This window comes from Oncorhynchus clarkii, chromosome 4 (assembly GCF_045791955.1).
Source record: "Oncorhynchus clarkii lewisi isolate Uvic-CL-2024 chromosome 4, UVic_Ocla_1.0, whole genome shotgun sequence".
Lineage (NCBI taxonomy): Eukaryota > Metazoa > Chordata > Actinopteri > Salmoniformes > Salmonidae > Oncorhynchus > Oncorhynchus clarkii.
The window spans coordinates 11,245,837-11,269,938 of record NC_092150.1 but is presented as its reverse complement, the minus strand read 5'-3'; the positions used below and the strand labels follow the sequence as shown (position 1 = coordinate 11,269,938).

The window sequence follows — 24,102 nt, the reverse complement described above, 5'->3', positions numbered from 1 at the left end:
TATCGGACCTCGTAGTCATGGCAGATAATATTCTATTTTTTGGTGACTTCAACATTCACATGGAGAAGTCCACAGACCCACTCTAAAAGGCTTTCGAGAGCCATCATCGACTCAGTGGGTTTTGTCCAACATGTCTCAGGATCTACGCATTGCCATAATCATACCTTGGATTTAGTTTTGTCCCATGGAGTAAATATTGTGGATGTAAATGTTTTTCCTCACAATCCTGGACTATCGTACCACAATTTTATTATGTTTGCAATCGCAACAAATAATCTGCTCAGACCCCAACCAAGGATTATCAAAAGCTGCGCTATAAATTCTCAGACAACCCAAAGATTCCTAGATGCCCTTCCAGACTCCCTCCACCTACCTAAGGATGTCAGAGTACAAAAATCTGTTATCACCTCACATGAGGATCTAAACTTAACCTTTGTAATAGCCTAGACGCACCTCTGAAACCAAAAAACATTTGTCAAAAGAAACTAGCTCCCTGGTATACAGAAAGTACCCGAGCTCTGAAGAAAGCTTCCAGAAAATTGGAACGGAAATGATACTCCACCAAATTGGAAGTCTTCTGACTAGCTTGGATAGACAGTACCGTGCAATATCGAAGAGCCCTCACTGCTGCTCGACCAGGCTACTTTTACAACCTGATTGAAGAGAAACGGAACAATCAAAAAATGTCTTTTGTCACTGTCGCAAAGCTAACTAAAAAGCAGAATTCCCCAAGTGAGGATGGCCTTCACTTCAGCAGCGAAGAATTCATGAACTTCTTCGACAAAAATATAATGATAATTAGAAAGCAAATTATGGATTCCTCTTCAAATATGCATATTTCTACAAAACTAATTTGTTCTGAGTCTGCAAAGAACTGCTACGACCTAGGATAAATGGAGACAAGTTTTTTTAACATGTATCTCGACACATTTACGAAAATAGTCATGGCCTCTAAACCTGCCAACTGCCGACGGGAGCCTATTCCAAATAAACTACTGAAAGAGCTACTTCCTGTGCTTGGCACTCCTATGTTAAACATAATAAACAGTTCCCTATCCTCCGATTGTGTAAAAAACTCACTAAAAGTGGCAATAAAACCTCTCCTGAAAAAGCCAAATGTTGTCCCGGAAAATTATAAAACAAATTGGCCTGTATTGAATCTCCCATTCCTCTCCAAAAAATTGGAAAATGCTGTGCGCAGCAACTCACTGCTTTCTTGAAGACAAATAATGTATTCTAAATGCTCCAGTCTGGTTTTAGACCCCACCATAGTACTGAGACTGCACTTGTGAATGTGGTAAATTACCTCGTGTTCCTAGACTTTAGCATCACTTTTGACACCATAGATCAGCACATTCTTTGAAAAGTCAAATGAGAGCATACTCTGTTTCCGGTTTCTGTTTGATGACAACAGCCACACAAATACAACAACAGGTTGTTAGCCATTTCATTTTGCAATGTTTCATTTGTTCTCGACTGCTACAGTAATTTAAAATAAGGCTGTCGATGGCCCCTATAGGCTACAGTAATTTAAAGAAAGGCCGTCAATGGCCGCTATGGGTTCTAATGAATGAATTTTGAAATTACAAAACATATCAGTAACATTCCACCCATGTTGCCATTAGAGGGCGCTTTGGTTATTTGACTGCAGGAAAGGGTACCAGAGAGTTGGTGCTAAATACCTTCTATGTTCTACAAGGTTAGCAACACTGAACTATGCATGAGAGCACCAGCTGATCCGGACGACTGAGTGATCACGCTCTCTGTAGCTGATGTGAGTAAGGCCTTTAAACAGGTTAACATTCACAAGGCTGCAGGAGCCAGATGGATCACCAGGATGCATACTCAGAGCATGCGCTGATCAGCTGGAAGTGTCTTCACTGCATGTTCAACCTCTCCCTGACCCAGTCTGTAATACCTACATGTTTCAAGCAGACCACCATAGTCCCTGTGCCCAAGAACGCCAAGCTGTCTAAATAACTATTGCCCCGTAGCATTCACATCTGTAGCCATGAAATGCTTTAAAAGTCTGGTCATGACTCACATCAACACCATCATCCCAGACACCCTGGACCCACCCCACTTCGCATACCGCCCCAACATATCCACAGATGACACAATCGCTATTGCACTCCACACTGCCCTTTCACACCTGAACAAAAGGAAAACCTACATGAAAATGCTGTTCATTGACTACAGCTCAGCGTTCAACACCATTGTGCCATCCAAGCTCATCACTAAGCTAAGTACCCTGCGATTAAACACTTCCCTCTGCATCTGGATCCTGGACTTCCTGACGGGCCGCCCCCGGTGGTGAGGATAGGCAACAACAACTATGCCACGCTGATTCTCAACACGGGGGCCCTTCAGGAGTGCGCTCTTAGTCTCCTCCTGCACTGCCTGTTCACCCACGACGGCATGGCCACGCACAACTCCAACACCATCATTACATTTGCAGACGACACAATGGTAGTAGGCCTGAACACCGACGACATTGAGACCTGGCAGTATGGTGCCAGGACAACAACCTCTCTCTCAACGCCAGCAAGACCAAGGAGGGCCAAGCACACCCCCAGGAACAGGTTGAGAGCTTCGAGTTCCTTGGTGTCCACATCACTAAGGAACTATCATGGTCCACACGCATCAACACAGTCATAAAGAGGGCATGACAATACCTCTTCTCCCTCAGGTGGTTGAAAAGATTTGGCATGGGCCCTCAGATCCTCAAAAAGTTCTACAGCTTCTACAGCTGGTTCACTCCTTGGTTTAACAACTGTTTGGCATACGACCGCAACGAGCTACAGAGGATAGTGCGTACAACCCAGTGCATCACTGGGGCCGAGCTCCCTGCCATCCGGACCTCTATACCTGGCGGTGCCAGATGAAGGCCCTAAAAATTGTCAAAGACTCCAGCCATCCAAGTCATAGACTGTTCTCTCTGCTACCGCACGGCAAGCGGTACCGATGCACCAAGTCTGGAACCAACAGTATCCTGAACAGCTTCTACACATAAGCTATAAGACTGCTAAATAGTTAGTTAAATAGTTAACCTAAAGCTACCCAGAAATCTTCATTGACCCTTTTTGTACTAACTATTTTGACTCATCACATAAGCTGCTGTTACTGTTTATTACCTATCCAGTTGCCTAGTCACTTTATCCCTACCTATATGTACATATACGTATGTACTGAGTAAGTATCTACCTAAATTACCTCGTAACCTTGCACATCGACTCGGTACTGGTATCCTGTGTATATAGCCAAGTTATCATTACTTGTTGTGCATTTATTCCTCTTGTTATTATTTTTATATTTATATTTTTTCTCTCTGTATTGTTGGGAAGGGCCCGTAAGTTAACATTTCACTGTTAGTCTACACCTGTTGTTTACAAAGCACGTGACAAATAAAATTGGATTTGATTCAAAAGCATTTTATATCGCTGAGAGAGTTAAACAGTCTGTGCACGGCTGGCTCTCTGTGGACGGCTACCTGGTTTTCTGTGAACGGCTACCTGGCTCTCTGTGGACGGCTACCTGGTTTTCTGTGAACGGCTACCTGGTTCTCTGTGGACAGCTACTGTACCTGCCTCTCTGCGGATAGCTACCTGGAACTCTGGAGTCACAATACACATTTCACCTATGACCTTTCAAATTGACATCATCTGAGCTCAGGCCACATGAACCTACTGTAATTTAATAGACCTTCTTTATACTTTGGATGAGAAAGAGGCTTGTCAACCATTTAGTATGTCCATCCTACTAGTAGTTTACTGTTCATCCATCTATCTGTGACGTCTACGGTGTGAGTAGTAATTTCATCCAGTCTTACATGTTCCAGGTGACAGTCCCAGAGACTCTCTGCATTTCTCCCAGAGCTGCCAGCAACAGGGACGACTTCCCGCAACCCACCTGGCCCACGATCATAGTCAGCTGACCTGAGAGAGAGAGCGAGAGAGAGACACACAGGAAATTAGAAATTGGGTGGGAGAGAGCGAGTAGAGAGATGGGGGGATAGGAGGAGGGAGTAGTGATTCCTTTAATAGAGTATTAATGCCATGGCGTGTAACCTTCCTCCAGCAGCAGAGCCTTACCAAAGGGAACCTTGATGTTTACGTTAGACAGGGTGGGAGTCCCATCTGTCCAAGTGAAATATCCACTGGTTATCTGGAGAAAGAAACATCACACACATTGATCAAAGCAAATGTCAAAGACTGATTCCCACTGCTTTCACAAAAACATAATCTGACTGAGTAAGGAGTCAGACAGGAGAGGATCAGCAGTAAGCAGTCAGACAGGATATTGTCACTGGCAGCACACTGATGAGACTGAATGATAGTTTGAACTTTTATCTAGTTCTGCTAGCTCTCACTCACCCTGATCCAGAGGTCTACGTCCTCCTGGTCTACCTCTCACTCATCCTGATCCAGAGGTCTAGGTCCTCCTGATCTACCTCTCACTCACCCTGATCCAGAGGTCTAGGTCCTCCTGATCTACCTCTCACTCACCCTGATCCAGAGGTCTAGGTCCTCCTGGTCTACCTCTCACTCACCCTGATCCAGAGGTCTAGGTCCTCCTGGTCTACCTCTCACACACCCTGATCCAGAGCCCTAGGTCCTCCTGGTCTACCTCTCACTCACCCTGATCCAGAAGTCTAGGTCCTCCTGGTCTACCTCTCACTCACCCTGATCCAGAGGTCTAGGTCCTCCTGATCTACCTCTCACTCACCCTGATCCAGAGGTCTAGGTCCTCCTGGTCTACCTCTCACTCACCCTGATCCAGAGGTCTAGGTCCTCCTGGTCTACCTCTCACTCACCCTGATCCAGTGGTCCTTCTCCTGGTCTGCCTCCTACTCACCCTGATGCAGAGGTCTTGGTCTCCCTCCTGGGGGGGTGGGTTGCCTCCCTCATGGCTGTAGTTGTTCCAATCGTCCCTGGGATGTCTCTTCCTGTTCACCACCTTCAGAGGCTGGGAGAGGTGCAGGGAGGGGGCAGGACATTGCTTAGGCTTTTTACAGGACCACTATGAAAACCACAGAGGTGGTGGATGGTGGCGGAGGATTGTGGAGGAGGTGGTGAGTGTGTGTGCAAATGAGGTTGGGGTGGAGGTGGAAGGAGGACATTAACTACAACATTGATGTGCATTCTGCCTGTGAATGAGTGGTTGAGTGTTTAAGAGCTCTTTGTGGGAGCTCTGTGTGTGTGTGTGTTCATGTATGTGTGCATGCGTACGCTTGCGTGCATCTGTGTAAATGTTGATATTGATCGTGACTACAACACAAAACAAATGTGAACCGTATGTGAACCGATTACATCTTCAAACTAAGGGCAACTGTAGTATGGCATCCATGACAGGGAGATGGATGACATCATGCATGACGACGTATACTGGTAAGGTAGTCTAGCTAGCTACATTTTCAGATATTACAAGTTTCTAATTTTGACAGAAAGGGGTTTCAATTCCATCTAAAGTGTACTGTTAGCTAGCTAGCTAACATTAGCTGGCTGGCTCCCTAGCTAACAGTACGTTTATGATGTTGTTATTCGTATCCTAGAACCGTTTGCTTTGCTAGTTAGATCCCTGTTCTGGGAACGTTTATTTTCAGGTTGCAGGGAGGTTCTGAGAACATTTGACTCTGGTTTCCTGGTGGCCTGGTTTCACAGGATGCATCTTTCCAACAACGTCCGAAGATGTCACATGCGTTTCCCAAAACACCACGCAGAGAGAATGGTCGCTAAGTGTGTTGTTGGCGCATGTGCTCTCTGATCCTCTTACTCCATTCAAATCTTACCTTAACAATATATATATTTCACAATACTGATAGCGGATCAGCTTCTAGAGAGATATCACCACCTACGGCTGCAAATGTTGAGGAGTCTTATTCTAATGCTTACCTAATAAAAATGCACTAAACCACTGATTTGGCACATCATTGCACATGTTAGGCTACACATTATGAAGTATATTGAGACAAATTACAGCAAAATAGAACTCATTTGATTGAACATGAAATGTATATCAAGTGGTCTGAGACAGGCATTAGATTATGGCCGTTTTCAAGTGCAACGTTAACAACGATGGTTTTGGCAAACAGCTCGGAGATTTAACGCGCCCACTAATTGACAACAAATGATCTTAATGATTGTTTGTTTCCTTTGAATTTGGGTTTGTTTGAATAGACAAAAATTAAATGAAATTAAATATGTGGAAAACATGGCATGCTAGCTCCATCCTGGTGGCGCAATTCACAAATTCCATGGATAGAGAACAGGTCCCAGTTTCCCAAAAGCATCTTAAGCCTAAGTTCATCGTAAGAACCTTTGTAAGAGCATTGTTAAATCTCTTTCCTGAGACTGTTAATGACAGTTTTTGCAAAAATGATTTGGTTGAGCAAACACACAGTTTCATCAGCTATCTGGGTGGCTGGTCTCAGATGATCCCGCAGAGGAAGAGGTCCTGGAAGGCGTGGTTACACATGGTCTGTGATTATGAGGCCGGTTAGACGTACTGCCGAATTCTCTAAAACGACTTTGGAGAGCGGCTTATGCTATAGAAATTAACATTAAATTCTCTGGCAACAGCTCTGGTGAACATTCCTGCACTCTGCATGCCAATTGCACGCTCCTTCAAAACTTGAGACATCTGGCATTGTAGAGTGGCCTTTTATTGTCCCCAGCACAAGGTGCACCTTTGTAATGATCATGTTATTTAATCAGCTTCTTGATATGCCATACCTGTCAGGTGGATGGATTATCTTGGAAAAAGAGAAATGCTCACTAACAGGGATGAAAACAAATGTGTGCACAACATTTGAGAGTAATAAGATTTTTGTGCGTATGGAACATTTCTGGAATCTTTTATTTCAGGCCATGAAACATGGGAAGCTTTACATGTTGTGTTTATATTTTTTATTCAATATAAATGTAACCATGTTTACAAAACATTCTGTTAAAGTTACTTAAATGTTCAGAAAATGTTCCAAAACCAAGCAACTATCCTGTACCATTCGCAGAAAGTTTTAGGACGTTTGTATGCTAAATCACCATAGGACAACTACGCTCTCAACAAGCTCTAAGAAACATAATGTTCTCAGAACATTATGTGATAGCTGGGTACTCACCACTGCCTGGTACTTGTTGTTGTGGTTTCTGGGGCCGGAGGGAATGGTTTCGTGGTTGCTAGGGCCCGTGGGCATGGTAGCATTTGGCTCTTGCTCATCTCCAATCTCATCACTACTGAAGAACTCACTCAGCTTCTGGGCACTATGAGGAAACAGGGGTTAAGGTTACATGGTTAGGGTTACAGGGGGACACGAACGACACATTTCATATTTCCACATTCTAGTATTAGCAGATGCTGTTCTCCAGAGTGAGTTACAATAAGGAAAAGTTAGTGTTTTGGAGATGGGATAGGGAACAACACAGCAAGAGGGTTTTCAAAGGAAAAGTGCCAGGAAAGTCTCATTGGACTGTACATCTGATAGAAGAAGGCAAAACTGATGGAGGAGTGAAAAGATGATTGGTTTAAGTCAACAGTTATAAAGTATTCTGTTTTTATATGTGCCTTTTCTGGGCCAAACTAGAATCAACCATCTTATCACCGTCATCTACCTGCTCCAACTTCAGGTCAAATGAAAGCATTAGAATCAGCCATCTTATCACTGTCATCTACCTGCTCCAACTTCAGGTCAAATGAAAGCATTAGAATCAGCCATCTTATCACCGTCATCTACCTGCTCCAGCTTCAGAACATCTGGAATCAACTAGAGCTTAAATGTGTGAACCTGATTCGTAGAAATCCTAAGTACAAACATGAACACACACCTAAGCAAAATATTCACAAACAATATGGGCCTTGCTGTACATCTACTGTAAATCAGGTTGAGTCAGCTGTGACTAGAAGTACTGTTACACTCCAGGCTGCTCAGCAAGCCATGGATCTCATCGCGCATTTGAAGAGCTCTTATTGGTCCATCAATTTAGTGGAACATTGCTTCACTTCTCTGTACCCCCCCCCCCCTCTCACTCCCTCCTCTATCTCTCACCCCCCCCCTCTCTCTCACTACCCACTCTCTCTCACTCCCCCCTCTCTCATTCCTCCCTGTGTCGTCCCTATTTCCCAACCTCCTCTATCTCACCCTGTCCCTCTCTCTGTTCTCTTATCTTCTCTCTCTCCCTCTCTTTCTCTGTTCCCTCAATTCACTATTCTCTTTCTCCTCTCTCTCCCTCTCTCTGTACTCCATAATGAAACGAATGTTCCACACTCACTGGGGCTGGCAACCACTTATCAAAGTTTCAAAGCCAGGTCATGTCAGAATTGTCAGACTTCACTTCAGCTTTACTCAAATGCCAGGATACAGGAGTTATTGACTTCGATCCCATTAAGCAATACTTTTTTAACATTCTATCCTTCAGCATTCTAAATTAAGTGTGAGGACTGATCGTGTGCATGTGTCCAAAGCCACTGCAGTAGAGCATAATAGCAGTATGCTCCAGCTATGCAGAATGGCAGTGTCAATGCCAGGCTGTTACGGGGATCACAAGGACCTCTAAATGGAACGATGGACTTAGATTACCCCTGAGATACAGCATCACACTCAACTTGCTGTCACCATGAATAAAGATAGGATTGTGTTAGTTAGAAACATTTAATTAAGTGTCACTCCACAATGATACAACTACACCATACAGATTATTTTAAAACACATTGTGGACCACTCTAATGGAGTTTTGAAAAACTAAAACAATCACAATTAAGCATGGTACAGGCATCCTCTATAATGCATTACATTATAGATGTAATTACTTGTGATTCATTGAGTAAGGAAGTAGTGGTTTAAGTGGGATATAAATGGAATGTAGATTGACAACTTCTTCCTCATTTACACGAGAGCTATATGATATACATACTGGCTCCATGTACAGATATCAGCTCCGCACCATTGGTTGTTACGAGACATCAGTACGTCCTCTCAGGATGCAGAGAAAACCCCTGACAACATCTCTCCACTCTGGATGACTGTAACATGGTAATGATACCCCTCTCCTTGGAGATACAATACTCTGTATACATGATGTACAGCTCTTCTACTTACAGAAGGCCAATATACCATATCTAAAGCACTTACCTGTACATAGATGATGGTAAACCAATATGAAAGCAGTGATTGACTGACAGGCTGGGTGGCCAAGGGTGGTCCAGTGGTCTAAGCCACTGCTTCTGGAACACATATACCGCTGCATCATAGATTTGAATCCGTCTTACTGCAATTTCTGCAACTCTCTCCTCTATCTTTTCTTGCTCTCTGTCCGATCAAATAAGCAAAAAATATTTGAGAGGGAATAACAAGATGGGTGATTGCTTGTGTGTTTGACTGATGAGTGTCACGATCGCCTTCGTCGTGGAAATGACTGCACCAAGGTGCAGCAGGGTGAGCGTACATTTGTCTTTATTTTAAATGTCGCCAACAAAACAAGAAATAACAAAAACGAATGTGAAGCTTACTAGGGCTATAATGCCACTAACAAAGACAACTACCCACAAATACAAAAGGGAAAAAGGCTGCCTAAGTATGATTCCCAATCAGAGACAACGATAGACAGCTGTCCCTGATTGAGAACCATACCCAGCCAAAACATAGAAACACAGAACATAGAGTTTTCCACCCGAGTCACACCCTGACCAACCAAACATAGAGAATAAAAAGATCTCTACGGTCAGGGCGTGACAGTACCCCCCCGAAAGGTGCGGACTCCGGGCGCAAACCTGACACTATAGGGGAGGGTCCGGGTGGGCATCTACCTCGGGGGCGGCTCCGATGCGGGACGTAGACCCCGCTCTACCTCTGGCTCCCCCCAATTTAGTGGCGCCTCTGGTGCGGGGACCCTCGTCGCCGACCCCAGACTGGAGACCCTATCAGCAGGCCCAGGACTGGGGACCCTCGCCGCAGGCCCCGGACTGGGGACCGTCGCTGGAGGCCCCGGAATGGGGACCCTCGCTGCAGGCTCCGGACAGTGGATCAACGCTACAGGCTTCGTGCCATGGATCCTCACTGCAGGCTCTGGGCCATGGATCATCACTGGAGGCTCTGTGCCATGGATCATCACTGGAGGCTCTGTGCCATGGATCATCACTGGAGGCTCTGTGCCATGGATCATCACTGGAGGCTCTGTGCCATGGATCATCACTGGAGGCTCCGTGCCATGGATCATCACTGGAGGCTCCGTGCCATGGATCATCACTGGAGGCTCCGGGCCATGGATCATCACTGGAGGCTCCGGGCCATGGATCATCACTGGAGGCTTCGGGCCATGAATCATCACTGGAGGCTTCCTACGTGGAGCCAGAACAGGTCTCACCGGACTGAGGAGATGTACTGGAAGCCTGGTGCGTGGAGCTGCCACAGGGCTTACCAGGCTGGGGAGACATGCTTGAATCCTGGTACGTGGAACCAGAACAGGTCTCACCGGACTGGGGAGATGCACTGGAAGCCTGGTGCGTGGAGCAGGCACCGGATACAATGGGCCGTGGAGGCGCACTGGAGGTCTCAAGCGTAGAGCCGCCGGTACAACCCGTCCTGGCTGGATGGTTACTTTCGCCCGGCAAATGCGGGGTGCTGGCACAGGATGCACTGGGCTGTGCAGACGCACCGGAGACACAGTGCATAGAGTCGGCGCAGGATATCCTGGGCCGAAGAGACGCACTGGAGGCCAGGTGCGCTGAGCCGGCACCATCTGTCCTGGCTGGATAACCCTCCAGCCCGTCCAATGCGGAGCGCACCGGGCTGTGCACGTGCACTGGAGACACCGTGTATGTCACGGGTCACACGGCGTATGTCGCGGGTCACTACTTTACAAGAGAGACATTTGAACGTAAACTTTTTTTTAAATCAAAATGCTTTTTTTTCATGTGCCTTAATAACAAACATGTATGCAGTCTGTAAATATGAATACAATTATGAGCCTAGTTGGTTAAGCCACAGAAAAAGGCAACAACCTTCCCGCTAGCCATGATTGGCTGAGATAATGAGTGGGCTGGACATGCCAAGAGATGAGTTCGGATAGGTCTGCCATATAGCACGCTTCTGTCTATTTTAGCTGGTTGGTATTTTTTAGGTAATCCTGTCTAACGCTGTAATGAGTGCACTGAGATTTGGGAAGCAAGTACAAGGAGTGAATATTTTAATAAATAAATGGTGACAGGTGTGCGGGATAATCAGCAGCCTGATGACCTAGAGGCCGGTGAGGGAGTATATGTGACAAATGCATCTTTAAAAAATATATATTGCATAGTGGAACTGCATAAGTGTTGCTCTCCACTTTCTGGAGGTTTTGAAATCAGTGGAATTAGACTATGATAGCTAAGGAGATGGAGAAAACACCTGTCCCCGGATTAGATCTTCAAACTAAGGGCAACCATGGCATCCGTGACAGAGAGAAGTATCCATCCATTATGTATATGGGTAAGATAGTCTAGCTAGCTACATTTTCAGATATTACACGTTTCTTATTTTGACAAAGTTGTTTTCATTTCATTTCAAGTTAAAGTATGCTGTTAGCTAGCTAGCTAATGTTAGCCAGCTGGCTAGCTAGCTAATGTTATGTGTATGATCTTATTATTTGTATCGCAGAGCCATTTGCATTGCTAGTTATTGCCTAATGTTAGCTAGCTAACATTGAACCTGGTTGGTTAGCTACCTGAAAATTCATGCACAGTAGTAATATCATGAGTTGGGATTATGGTTAATTGTTTAGCTAGCTAGCTAGCCACATGTCTTAATGGTGTTAGGGGGCAGTATTTTCATTTTTGGAAAAAAAACATTCCCGTTTTAAACAGGATATTTTGTCAGGAAAAGATGCTAGAATATGCATACATTGACAGCTTTGGATAGAACACACTCTAACGTTTCCAAAACTGTAAAGATATTGTCTGTGAGTATAACAGAACTGATGTTGCAGGCAAAAGCCTGAGAAAAATCCAATCCGGAAGTGCCCCAGGTTTTGAAAGCGCTGCGTTCCAATGACTCCCTATTCAGCTATGAATGTACCAGCAACAAGCTTACGCTTTCTACGTATTCCCCAATGTGTCTACAGCATTGTGACGTAGTTTTACGCATTTCTGTTGAAGAATAGCCATAGGCGGCCACATTGCGTAAGTGGTCACATGGTGGCTCCGAGAGAGATTCTCGCGTAAAATACAGAGGTAGCCATTATTCCAATCGGTCCTAGTGAAAAAAACGAATTGTCCCAAACGGATATATTATCGAATAGATATTAGAAAAACACCTTGAGGATGGATTCTAAACAACGTTTGCCATGTTTCTGTCGATATTATGGAGCTAATTTTGAATATTTTTCGGTGTTCGGTGATTTCTCAGCCAAACGTGAAGAACAAACGGAGCTATTTCGCCTACAAAAATAATATTTTGGGAAAAAATTTACTTTGGCTGTCTACCTGGGAGTCTTGTGAGTGAAAACATCCGAAGTTCATCAAAGGTAAACGATTGAATTTGATTGTTTATCTGATTTCCGTGACAAGGTTGTCTGCTGCTAGCAAGGCATAATGCTAGGATAGGCTATGATAAACTTACACAAATGCTTGTCTAGCATTGGCTGTAAAGCATCTTTTGAAAATCTGAGATGACAGGGTGATTAACAAAAGGCTTAGCTGTGTTCCAATATATTTCACTTGTGATTTTCATGAATAGGAATATTTTCTAGGAAGATTTATGTCCGTTGCGTTATGCTAATTCGTTTCAGATGATGACAACGGTCCCGTTCACAGGATGGGGTGTCACTACAGGTTAACAAAATACCCCACTATGCAAGTAACAATTTCAATAGAATGTTGACAACTGTTGATAGACATAGTTGACACATTTTTACAAACGCTCAATACGAGTTGAATATGGCCGGTGTCCGTAAACGTTGGCAAAAAAAACATAAATTGTTGCCAGAAGCACAGTTGCAGTCACCATCGCTCTGATAACATAAAAACAGCCTAACCAGCTCTGCTAAGGTGAGTAAAATTGCCAGTGAGATGTTCTGTCTGGAAGTAGCTAGCAAGCTAGCCAACATTAGCCAGGTTGCTTGGGTGCTTGACTGCTGCTGTTTGGACACTCGGATCAACCCTTAAAACCTCTCTGGGATAGGCGCTAGCGTCCCGCTAGCGTCCCACCTGGCCAATAGCCAGGGAAAATGCAGAGCGCCAAATTCAAATAAAATACTTTCAAAATCAAACTCATTAAATCACACATGTAAGACCCCAAATTAAAGCTACACTCATTGTGAATCCAGCCAACATGTCAGATTTCAAAAAGGCTTTTCGGCAAAAGCATAAGATGCTATTATCTGATGATAGCACAACAGTAAACAATGAGAGAGTAGCATATTTCAACTCTGCAGACGCGACACAAAACACAGAAATAAAATATTAATCATGCCTTACCTTTGACGAGCTTCTTTTGTTGGCACTCCAATATGTCCCATAAACATCACAAATGGTCCTTTTGTTCGATTAATTCCGTCCATATATATCCAAAATGTCAATTTATTTGGCACGTTTGATCCAGAAAAACACTGGTTCCAACTTGACCAACGTCACTACAAAATATCTCAAAAGTTACCTGTAAACATTGCCAAAACAATTCAAACTACTTTTGTAATACAACTTTACGTATTTTTAAACGTAAATAATCGATAAAATTGAAGACGGGATGATCTGTGTTCAATACAGGAAGACAACAAACTCAATCATGCTTTCTGGTCTTGCGCAACTATCAAACAGTACACATGACGTGACACTTGTTCAAGATGGCTGTACTTCTTCATTACACAAAGGAATAACCTCAACCAATTTCCAAAGACTGGTGACATCCAGTGGAAGCGGTAGGAACTGCAAACAAGTCCCTTAGAAATCTGGTTTCCAGATGAAATCCCATTGAATTGACAGTGACCTCAAAAAACAATTCTGAATGGTTTGTCCTCGGGGTATTCCCTGCTACATAAGTTCTGTTATACTCACAGACATGATTCAAACAGTTTTAGAAACTTCAGAGTGTTTTCTATCCAAATCTACTAATACTATGCATATCTTATATTCTGGGGATGAGTAGCAGGAAGTTGAATTTGGGCACGCTATTTATCCAAAAGTGAAAATGCTGCCTCCTATCCCGAAGAAGTTTTAAAGAGATTGGTGGGGCTAAGGCTTAAGAGGGTGTGAACAATGCTGAATGGGTATAGACAAAGAAGAGCCCTCCAGTAGGTACCAACACATTCAAAGTCCATTGTCTCAAAAGTGAGGTTACAAGTTGACCAATTTTCAAATCAGAATTATTTTCCCATTGTTCCTCAAATGCAGTGTATGATATATCATTTTGTAGCTCTGTGTCTCTGCTTTTATCCAATGTAAAAACTCCCCATTTCAAATTTTGCTACATAAGACCGAATCAAGGCGGTCGGTCACAAATGCTATTTTATGCTTAAGGGTTAGGTTTAAGGTTAGGGTTAGGGTTTGGGTTAAGGTTAGGGAAAATAGGATTTTTAACGGGAATACATTTGTACTCCCCAAAAATGTTCTGAAAATTCACAAAAACAGAGCTGTGTGTGCATGTGTGCATGCGACTGTGTGTGTCCATCAGACCTGGGCAGAAAATGGTTGTATTTTGTAGTTTATTTGAAAATACCAGAGTTTAAACTACAAGGCAACTATTTTCTTTGATGTTCAAATACAGGTCTCAGAAAAATAATTATATTTGAAAGTATTAAATATGTGAGGGACATGGAATCACCTCAACATCAGAGAAGACTTTTGCAGCTTCAAAATGACAAAAATGTTCATCATGAGTGAGACAAAGTAATACAGTGACATCAAATTCTTATATATGTTTAGTAACTTTGTGATTATTACACAGCAACATTGTTGTAACATAAGGCCTTGGAAATGGCTTTATAATTGCATAGTAAGGAAGTTATTTATTTATTTATTTATTTTACCTTAACCCTTATTTAATTACAGTTTTATTACACAGGAACAAGAACAGTTTAATATTAAGTGTTACTGAGAATTGCTAAAAGAAACAAAATATGTATTTTAATTGTCAAAGGGAAACTAAATATCACAAAACGGCCTTCTTGAATCAACTACAACCAATGTAGGTTGATCATAATGTTAGTTTGTATTCTGAGTAATCTATCCCTTTAAAGATGGTACAGTGTGTGTTTGAAACCATAACACTTCCCCTCAGATGGACAAAGAGGTTCGACGTTGCTTTGGCCAAGCATCCAACTTGCTGTTTGCAATGTTTGCAAATGGCTTTGAACTTCTCTGCAGTATTTTCACATATTATAAAATGAATTGCAGCTTTTAACCTTTTCAGTGGCATGTTGAGTCCTACAGTAGTTGAGGGTAACAACTTATTTAAACTTCTCTCTACAAAATATCATTGGGTAATTGATTTGAGTTGATTATGTACACATGGGGCAATGGACATTCAGGAGAATGGACATTTACAAAATGTTCAGATAGAAATGTATTGTGTAGATCAAATATGGCTGTCAGATTGCTTGAAATACTATAGGGGATTGTGTGTTCTTTATTCATTCTATTTCTATCTGCAACATGCAGTTCCAGATACAGCCCTGCCATTAGTTGAAGGCAGCCAATCCAAAAGTAGTCACCTCCTGAGATCTATATTCAAATAGTTTTTTAAAAAGTAGTTGCTTTCTCAGATCTTTGGGATCTGTATTTAAATATAAAAATAAAAAAATAGTAATTTCTGGGGATCTGTATTTAAACAGTTTAAAAAAGTAGTCCATTTTTGGAATCTGTATTTAAATATCTTTAAAAAGTAGTCATTTTCTGGGATCTGTATTTAAATGATTTTTATGTCAGTTGGCAAGGGTGTTTACTTCAATATTATTGTGTTTTGATGTATTTCTAATACCTTAAGACGTCTTCTGGAAGTTCACTGTAAAAAAGGAGTCATCTTTTGGGATCTGTATATTATATTTCACTCACTAACTTTAAACATCAGCTATCTGAGCAGCTAACCGATCGCTGCAGCTGTACATAGTCCATCTGTAAATAGCCCACCCAATCTACCTACCTCATCCCCATATTGTTTTTATTTACTTTTCTGCTCTTTTGCACACCAGTATTTCTACTTGCACATCATCTGCCCATTTATCACTCCAGTGTTAATCTGCAAAATTTTAACTACTTCACTACTATGGCCTATTTATTGCCTTACCTCCTCACGCCATTTGCACACACTGTATATAGACTTTCTTTTTTTCTATTCTATCACACATTTATTGTACGCTTGTTTATTCCATGTGTAACTCTGTTGTTTGTGTCGCACTGCTTTGCTTTGCTTTATCTTGGCCAGGTCGCAGTTGTAAATGAGAACTTGTTCTCAACCAGCCTACCTGGTTAAATAAAGGTGAAATAAAAAAGACATTTAAAAAAGTAGTCATTTTTGAGATCTGTATTCAAATAGTTCTAGTCACCTCGAAAGTAACTATTTGTTTCCCCTGGAAAAATTGTTTCTTTAAACAAAGCATAGTTAAAACTATAGTTACCCCACATCTGGTGTCCATAATACCCAGCTCACCTGACCAGGGCCTTGACCGTGGACCGTACCACACTGGAGAGCAGGAAGAGAGGAGTGACCAGGATGTGGAACAGGGACAAGGAGGCAAAGGCTACAGCAGGGGACAGGTCAGCCTCCTCAGAGATGTGCACATGGACCACAAACGTCTAGAGGGAGATGACGAGAGGAGAGAGAAAAAATATTCATAATCACTCCAATAACCAGCATATACAGTATATTGTGGGTGAGATTCTGAATCTGGAATCAAATTCAAGTTAGCAACACAAACTTTTACATAAACATGCATTGATGTCAATGGTCGATGTGTGCTGTAGTCGGAGCTGTGCTTGCATCTTACAGTACAGGATTTGGTCCTGAAATAATAAATATCCCTCAAAGATAAGCACTTAAAACTGATTTCTGCAAATGTTTTTACCCTTTATTTAGTTTGTGATTAACTTGAGAATTTCAGGGCTGTGATAAGCAAATCGCTGTCTCCAAAACCCACATCGCTCATCCAGAAGGACATCAGTTTGTCCTCTCTCTCTATCCCTCTATCTCTATTTCATTTGTGTTCCAAAGGGTGAGGGATAAACCAATCACTGTCTCTTTCCAAAATACATTTCACTCATTCAAGGACTTCTCCTTGTGTTCTCTATGCCTGTCTGTTTGCCTGTCTGTCTGCCTGTCTGCCTGTCTGTCTGCCATACTGGATTTGTCACCACACCAAAAACTGCCTTGACGGCTCCAGCCACCATAAATATAACTGGGATTTACAGTGGCCTGCCATGTCACAAACCTCTACGGTGTCCCTGGGAAATGTCACTGGCCATCCTTTATAGTGGCAACATGCCAGACTGATTGGATTATGAGCGATACCATTCTAGTCTGGTCTGGTCTGTGCCCTTTACTGGGGGAAAGGGATTGCCCATCCACTGAGAAATATTTTTAGAGGGGGAATTGAGGTGAAAACATGCTGTTCTATGGTGAATAAAGTGAGGGAGGACATAAACTTGGGCTACGCTGTAGACAGTAGTATATTATAATGTGAGGGAGGACAGATATTTGGGCTACGCTGTAGACAGTAGTATATTATAATGTGAGGGAGGACAGATATTTGGGCTAGGCTGTAGACAGTAGTATATTATAATGTGAGGGAGGACAGATATTTGGGCTAGGCTGTAGACAGTAGTATATTATAATGTGAGGGAGGACAGATATTTGGGCTAGGCTATAGACAGTAGTATATTATAATGTGAGGGAGGACAGTTATTTGGGCTAGGCTGTAGACAGTAGTATATTATAATGTGAGGGAGGACAGATATTTGGGCTAGGCTGTAGACAGTAGTATATTATAATGTGAGGGAGGACATAAACCTGGGCTAGGCTGTAGACAGTAGTATATTATAATGTGAGGGAGGACAGATATTTGGGCTAGGCTGTAGACAGTAGTATATTATAATGTGAGGGAGGACAGATATTTGGGCTAGGCTGTAGACAATAGTATATTATAATGTGAGGGAGGACAGATATTTGGGCTAGGCTATAGACAGTAGTATATTATAATGTGAGGGAGGACAGATATTTGGGCTAGGCTGTAGACAGTAGTATATTATAATGTGAGGGAGGACAGATATTTGGGCTAGGCTATAGACAGTAGTATATTATAATGTGAGGGAGGACAGATATTTGGGCTAGGCTGTAGACAGTAGTATATTATAATGTGAGGGAGGACAGATATTTGGGCTAGGCTGTAGACAGTAGTATATTATAATGTGAGGGAGGACAGATATTTGGGCTAGGCTGTAGACAGTAGTATATTATAATGTGAGGGAGGACAGATATTTGGGCTAGGCTGTAGACAGTAGTATATTATAATGTGAGGGAGGACAGATATTTGGGCTAGGCTGTAGACAGTAGTATATTATAATGTGAGGGAGGACAGTATTATGAAGGGCATCTATGAGATATGATTAGGCATTTATGACTGGAATGAATACTCACGGTCAGGACAGCTGCGATAGGGATGGCTGCGTTCATGAATACTGAGAACGAGGAGACACATAGGCAACATTAGATACGTGACAGTATGGTTCAGATACTGTACATACAGTTTGTTCCAGTCATCCCTCTCACAGGCTCTCTCTCTACAGACAGTATCTTTCTCCAGGTTCTCAGTCTCTCTCTCTACAGACAGTGTCTTTATCCAGGATCTCAGCTCGTGTCTTCCTCGCTATGTCTTTCTCCAGGATCTCAGCTCGTGTCTTCCTCGCTGTGTCTTTTTCCAGGATCTCAGCTCGTGTCTTCCTCGCTGTCTTTCTCCAGGATCTCAGCTCGTGTCTTCCTCGCTGTGTCTTTCTCCAGGATCTCAACTCGTGTCTTCCTCGCTGTGTCTTTCTCCAGGATCTCAGCTCGTGTCTTCCTCGCTGTGTCTTTATCCAGGATCTCAGCTCGTGTCTTCCTCGCTGTGTCTTTCTCCAGGATCTCAGCTCGTGTCTTCCTCGCTGTGTCTTTCTCCAGGATCTCAGCTCGTGTCTTCCTCGCTGTGTATTTCTTCAGGATCTCAGCTCGTGTCTTCCTCGCTGTGTCTTTCTCCAGGATCTCAGCTCGTGTCTTCCTCACTGTGTCTTTTTCCAGGATCTCAGCTCGTGTCTTCCTCGCTGTGTCTTTCTCCAGGATCTCAGCTCGTGTCTTCCTCGCTGTTTCTTTCTCCAGGATCTCAGCTCGTGTCTTCCTCGCTGTCTTTCTCCAGGATCTCAGCTCGTGTCTTCCTTGCTGTGTCTTTCTCCAGGGACTCAGCTCGTGTCTTCCTCGCTGTGTCTTTCTCCAGGGACTCAGCTCAACTGAATGGCTTACAGCGGTTGTTGTCTAGGACTAAGCTAGAGCATCAGCAATGAGAGAGTTACACACACATTGAACCATTTCATGAAGTAAAAGGGTGGAGATTGGATAACGTTGTGAGCCCTCCTTTTGTACTGCGGTGGTCAGACAGTGTAATGGATTAATATTGCTGTGATATGACTGTTTTATGTGGTGATTGGTTAAATTTGCAAACCATTGGATAATAATTGGGGCAGCAGGTAGCCTAGAGGTTAGAGCGTTGGACTAGTTAGTAACTGAAAGGTTGCAAAATCGAATCCCTGAGCTGACAAGGTACAAATCTGTCGTTCTGCCCCTGAAAAAGGCAGTTAACCCTCTATTTCTAGGCCATCATTGAAAATAATAATTTGTTCTTAACTGACTTGCCTCGTTAAATAAAGGTAAAATAAATAAAAAATACTGCAAAAACAAATCTGATTGCAGAATTGCAAAATCCTGGAGGAACTGACAAGATGACTTAGAAGGCTAAGAATTAAAGAGTTCATTACATGAAACTACTACTACAGTTCATACATTTTATAAACTCTAGCAGGACTGACACAGAGTTGAGAGGGGTAACATTTTATAAACTCTAGCAGGACTGACACAGAGTTGAGAGGGGTAACATTTTATAAACTCTAGCAGGACTGACACAGAGAGGGGTAACATTTTATAAACCATGTAGAGGTAGGTAACGTAACCTACTAGATATGGATGGTGCAGAGCTCTGTGTATTTGAGGTAAGGTAACCTACTAGATATGGACCTGTAGAGGTACGTAACGTAACCTACTAGATATGGATCTGTAGAGGTAGGTAACGTAACCTACTAGATATGGATGGTGTAGAGCTCTGTGTATTTGAGGTAAGGTAACCTACTAGATATGGATGGTGTAGAGCTCTCTGTATTTGAGGTAACGTAACCTACTAGATATGGATGGTGTAGAGCTCTGTGTATTTGAGGTAAGGTAACCTACTAGATATGGACCTGTAGAGGTACGTAACGTAACCTACTAGATGTGGATCTGTAGAGGTAGGTAACGTAACCTACTAGATATGGATGGTGTAGAGCTCTGTGTATTTGAGGTAAGGTAACCTACTAGATATGGACCTGTAGAGGTACGTAACGTAACCTACTAGATGTGGATCTGTAGAGGTAGGTAACGTAACCTACTAGATATGGATGGTGTAGAGCTCTGTGTATTTGAGGTAAGGTAACCTACTAGATATGGACCTGTAGAGGTACGTAACGTAACCTACTAGATGTGGATCTGTAGAGGTAGGTAACGTAACCTACTAGATATGGATGGTGTAGAGCTCTGTGTATTTGAGGTAAGGTAACCTACTAGATATGGACGTATATAGGGCAAAGGTCTGCAGACTGGTGAGCTCCTTGCCCCTGGTCTCCTCTACACTGTGACAGAAGATGTGTTCCCAGGCGTACAGCTTCAGCAGCTTGATTCCCCGCAGCAACTCATTGGTCTTCTTCAACCGCTCACTGGAGTACTCCTATAGGGTGATACACACACACACACACACACACACACACACACACACACATCTGAATGACTGGAGTACTCCTATAGGGTGATACACACATCTGAATGACTGGAGTACTCCTATAGGGTGATACACACATCTGAATGACTGGAGTACTCCTATAGGGTGATACACACATCTGAATGACTGGAGTACTCCTATAGGGTAATACACACACACATCTGAATGACTGGATTATTCCTATAGGGTGATACACACACACATCTGAATGACTGGAGTACTCCTATAGGGTAATACACACACACATCTGAATGACTGGAGTACTCCTATAGGGTGATACACACACACATCTGAATGACTGGAGTATTCCTATAGGGTGATACACACACACATCTGAATGACTGGAGTATTCCTATAGGGTGATACACACACACATCTGAATGACTGGAGTACTCCTATAGGGTGATACACACAAACATCTGAATGACTGGAGTATTCCTTCAACAGAATACACACAAACATGAACTACTCCTATACCATAGTGCGCACAATCATGAACTACTCCTATACCATAATATACTCCAATCGGATAATACATGCATGGAGTACTCCAGACTAACGGCCAAAGCAGTTCCATCCTCTCAGGTTCCAGGACCTATGTATGGTTCTGAATAATTTGTAATTGAATGAGGATAACTTTTTGGTTTAGTTTTGTATGAGTTTTTTCTGACATTTGAGGAAGATTCAGGTTTTTGTTTTTCCCTGTTCCTTTTTGGATGTCCACTCAGGGTTCAAGTTGAGGAGGATGTCCACTCAGGGTTCAAGTTGAGGAGGATGTCCACTCAGGGTTCAAGTTGGGGAGCATGACCACTCAGGGTTCAAGTTGGGGAACATGACCACTCAGGGTTCAAGTTGGGGAACATGACCACTCAGGGTTCAAGTTGGGGAGCATGACCACTCAGGGTTCAAGTTGGGGAGGATGACCACGCAGGGTTCAAGTTGGGGAGCATGACCACTCAGGGTTCAAGTTGGGGAGGATGACCACTCAGGGTTCAAGTTGGGGAGGATGACCACTCAGGGTTCAAGTTGGGGAGGATGACCACTCAGGGTTCAAGTTGGGGAGGATGACTACTCAGGGTTCAAGTTGGGGAGGATGACCACTCAGGGTTCAAGTTGGGGAGGATGACCACTCAGGGTTCAAGTTGGGGAGGATGACCACTCAGGGTTCAAGTTGGGGAGGATGACCACTCAGGGTTCAAGTTGGGGAGGATGACCACTCAGGATTCAAGTTGGGGAGCATGACCACTCAGGGTTCAAGTTGGGGAGGATGACCACTCAGGGTTCAAGTTGGGGAGCATGACCACTCAGGGTTCAAGTTGGGGAACATGACCACTCAGGGTTCAAGTTGGGGAGGATGACCACTCAGGGTTCAAGTTGGGGAGCATGACCACTCAGGGTTCAAGTTGGGGAGGATGACCACTCAGGGTTCAAGTTGGGGAGCATGACCACTCAGGGTTCAAGTTGGGGAACATGACCACTCAGGGTTCAAGTTGGGGAGCATGACCACTCAGGGTTCAAGTTGGGGAGGATGAATGCAGGAGCATTTTTTTCCCTTTTTTTTTTTATTTTTAATTTTACCCCGTTTTCTCCCCAATTTCATGGTATCCAATTGTTTTCAGTAGCTACTATCTTGTCTCATCGCTACAACTCCCGTACAGGCTCGGGAGAAACGAAGGTTGAAAGTCATGCATCCTCCGATACACAACCCAACCCTGCTTCTTAACACAGCGCGCATCCAACCCGGAAGCCAGCCGCACCAATGTGTCGGAGGAAACACCGTGCACCTGGCAACCTTGGTTAGCGCGCACTGCGCCCGGCCCGCCACAGGAGTCGCTGGTGCGCGATGAGACAAGGACACCCCTCCGACCAAGCCCTCCCTAACCCGGGCGACGCTAGGCCAATTGTGCGTCGCCCCACGGACCTCCCGGTCGCGGCCGGTTACGACAGAGCCTGGGCGCGAACCCAGAGTCTCTGATGGCCCGCCACAGGAGTCGCTGGTGCACGATGAGACAAGGACACCCCTCCGACCAAGCCCTCCCTAACCCGGGCGACGCTAGGCCAATTGTGCATCGCCCCACGGACCTCCCGGTCGCGGCCGGTTACGACAGAGCCTGGGCGCGAACCCAGAGTCTCTGATGGCACAACTGGCGCTGCAGTGCAGCGCCCTTAACCACTACGCCACCCGGGAGGCCCTAGACACCCTCTTTCTGACTGATGGCTGACACAGGGGCATGTACGTGATAGGCCTATCTGGCTTGTATGATTATGATGTCATAATGCTTCTTGACAGTGTCATAAAGTGTATTTTCTACAAGTTATGTATATGATGAAAGAAACATGACTGTAAAGAATTCAATACAACAACAACAACAAAGATTTAAGAAACAAACTTTCAAACACATTTGAATAAATGTGGGTTTTGACACTCTTTTGTAGGTGTCATAACCAGCCATAAAATAACACAATATATGCCACAACAGGTGTGAATATCTGGGTCATCATGACAGTGTTAGGACCATATTATGACAAGTTATATCAGCTGTTGTGACATATGACATGGTTATGACAAGTTATGTCTGCTGTTAGTACATATTATGACATGGTTATGAACGTTTCATAACGTGTTACAACACAGAGTGTCAAGCAAAGTGTTACCATTTGACAGCATGGCATTATGGGAACGAGCAATGGGTCATTGGAGAGAGAAGCAAACAAAGCTCAAAGACATATTTTGTGATGAATGATTATGGTTGAAAAATAATAATTGTTCATAACAATCGGCTTAAAAAAATTATCAGTAAGAAACCAAAGGTTATCCATGAGTTTTAGCTGAAGATGTGTGTGTGCATGCGTGCGTGCTGTCAAAGGATCACATAACATAACTCAGCGGTATGACATCTATTCTAATCTCTTCCACAAGGAAGATATGGAACAGTCTACACACAGGTGGTTAGATGGTTGGTCTCCTCAGAACAGTGCTATGTTACAGTCCACACAGAACGCTGTTTATCAAAAAGCGAATTGCTTAATGAAGGGTGATAGCACAGTTGGTAGAGCATGGTCCTTCCAACGCAGTGGGTTTGATTCCTGGGACCAC

General features: G+C 43.5%; 1 protein-coding gene across 1 annotated transcript in view; it reads right to left on the bottom strand.

Annotated features, from left to right (window-relative positions):
• The window catches only part of LOC139407565 (ATP-binding cassette sub-family C member 8-like), a 156,411-nt gene that overhangs the window by 69,463 nt on the left and 62,846 nt on the right, over positions 1–24,102 (bottom strand). Inside the window, exons 11-17 of the mRNA XM_071151389.1 lie at positions 20,792–20,954; positions 18,593–18,633; positions 16,610–16,755; positions 7,118–7,259; positions 4,855–4,965; positions 4,092–4,164; positions 3,830–3,935 (exon numbers count right to left, since the gene is read on the bottom strand). Of these exons, the coding sequence (XP_071007490.1) occupies positions 3,830–3,935; positions 4,092–4,164; positions 4,855–4,965; positions 7,118–7,259; positions 16,610–16,755; positions 18,593–18,633; positions 20,792–20,954 (782 nt within the window). The remainder of the gene's footprint in view (positions 1–3,829; positions 3,936–4,091; positions 4,165–4,854; positions 4,966–7,117; positions 7,260–16,609; positions 16,756–18,592; positions 18,634–20,791; positions 20,955–24,102) is intronic.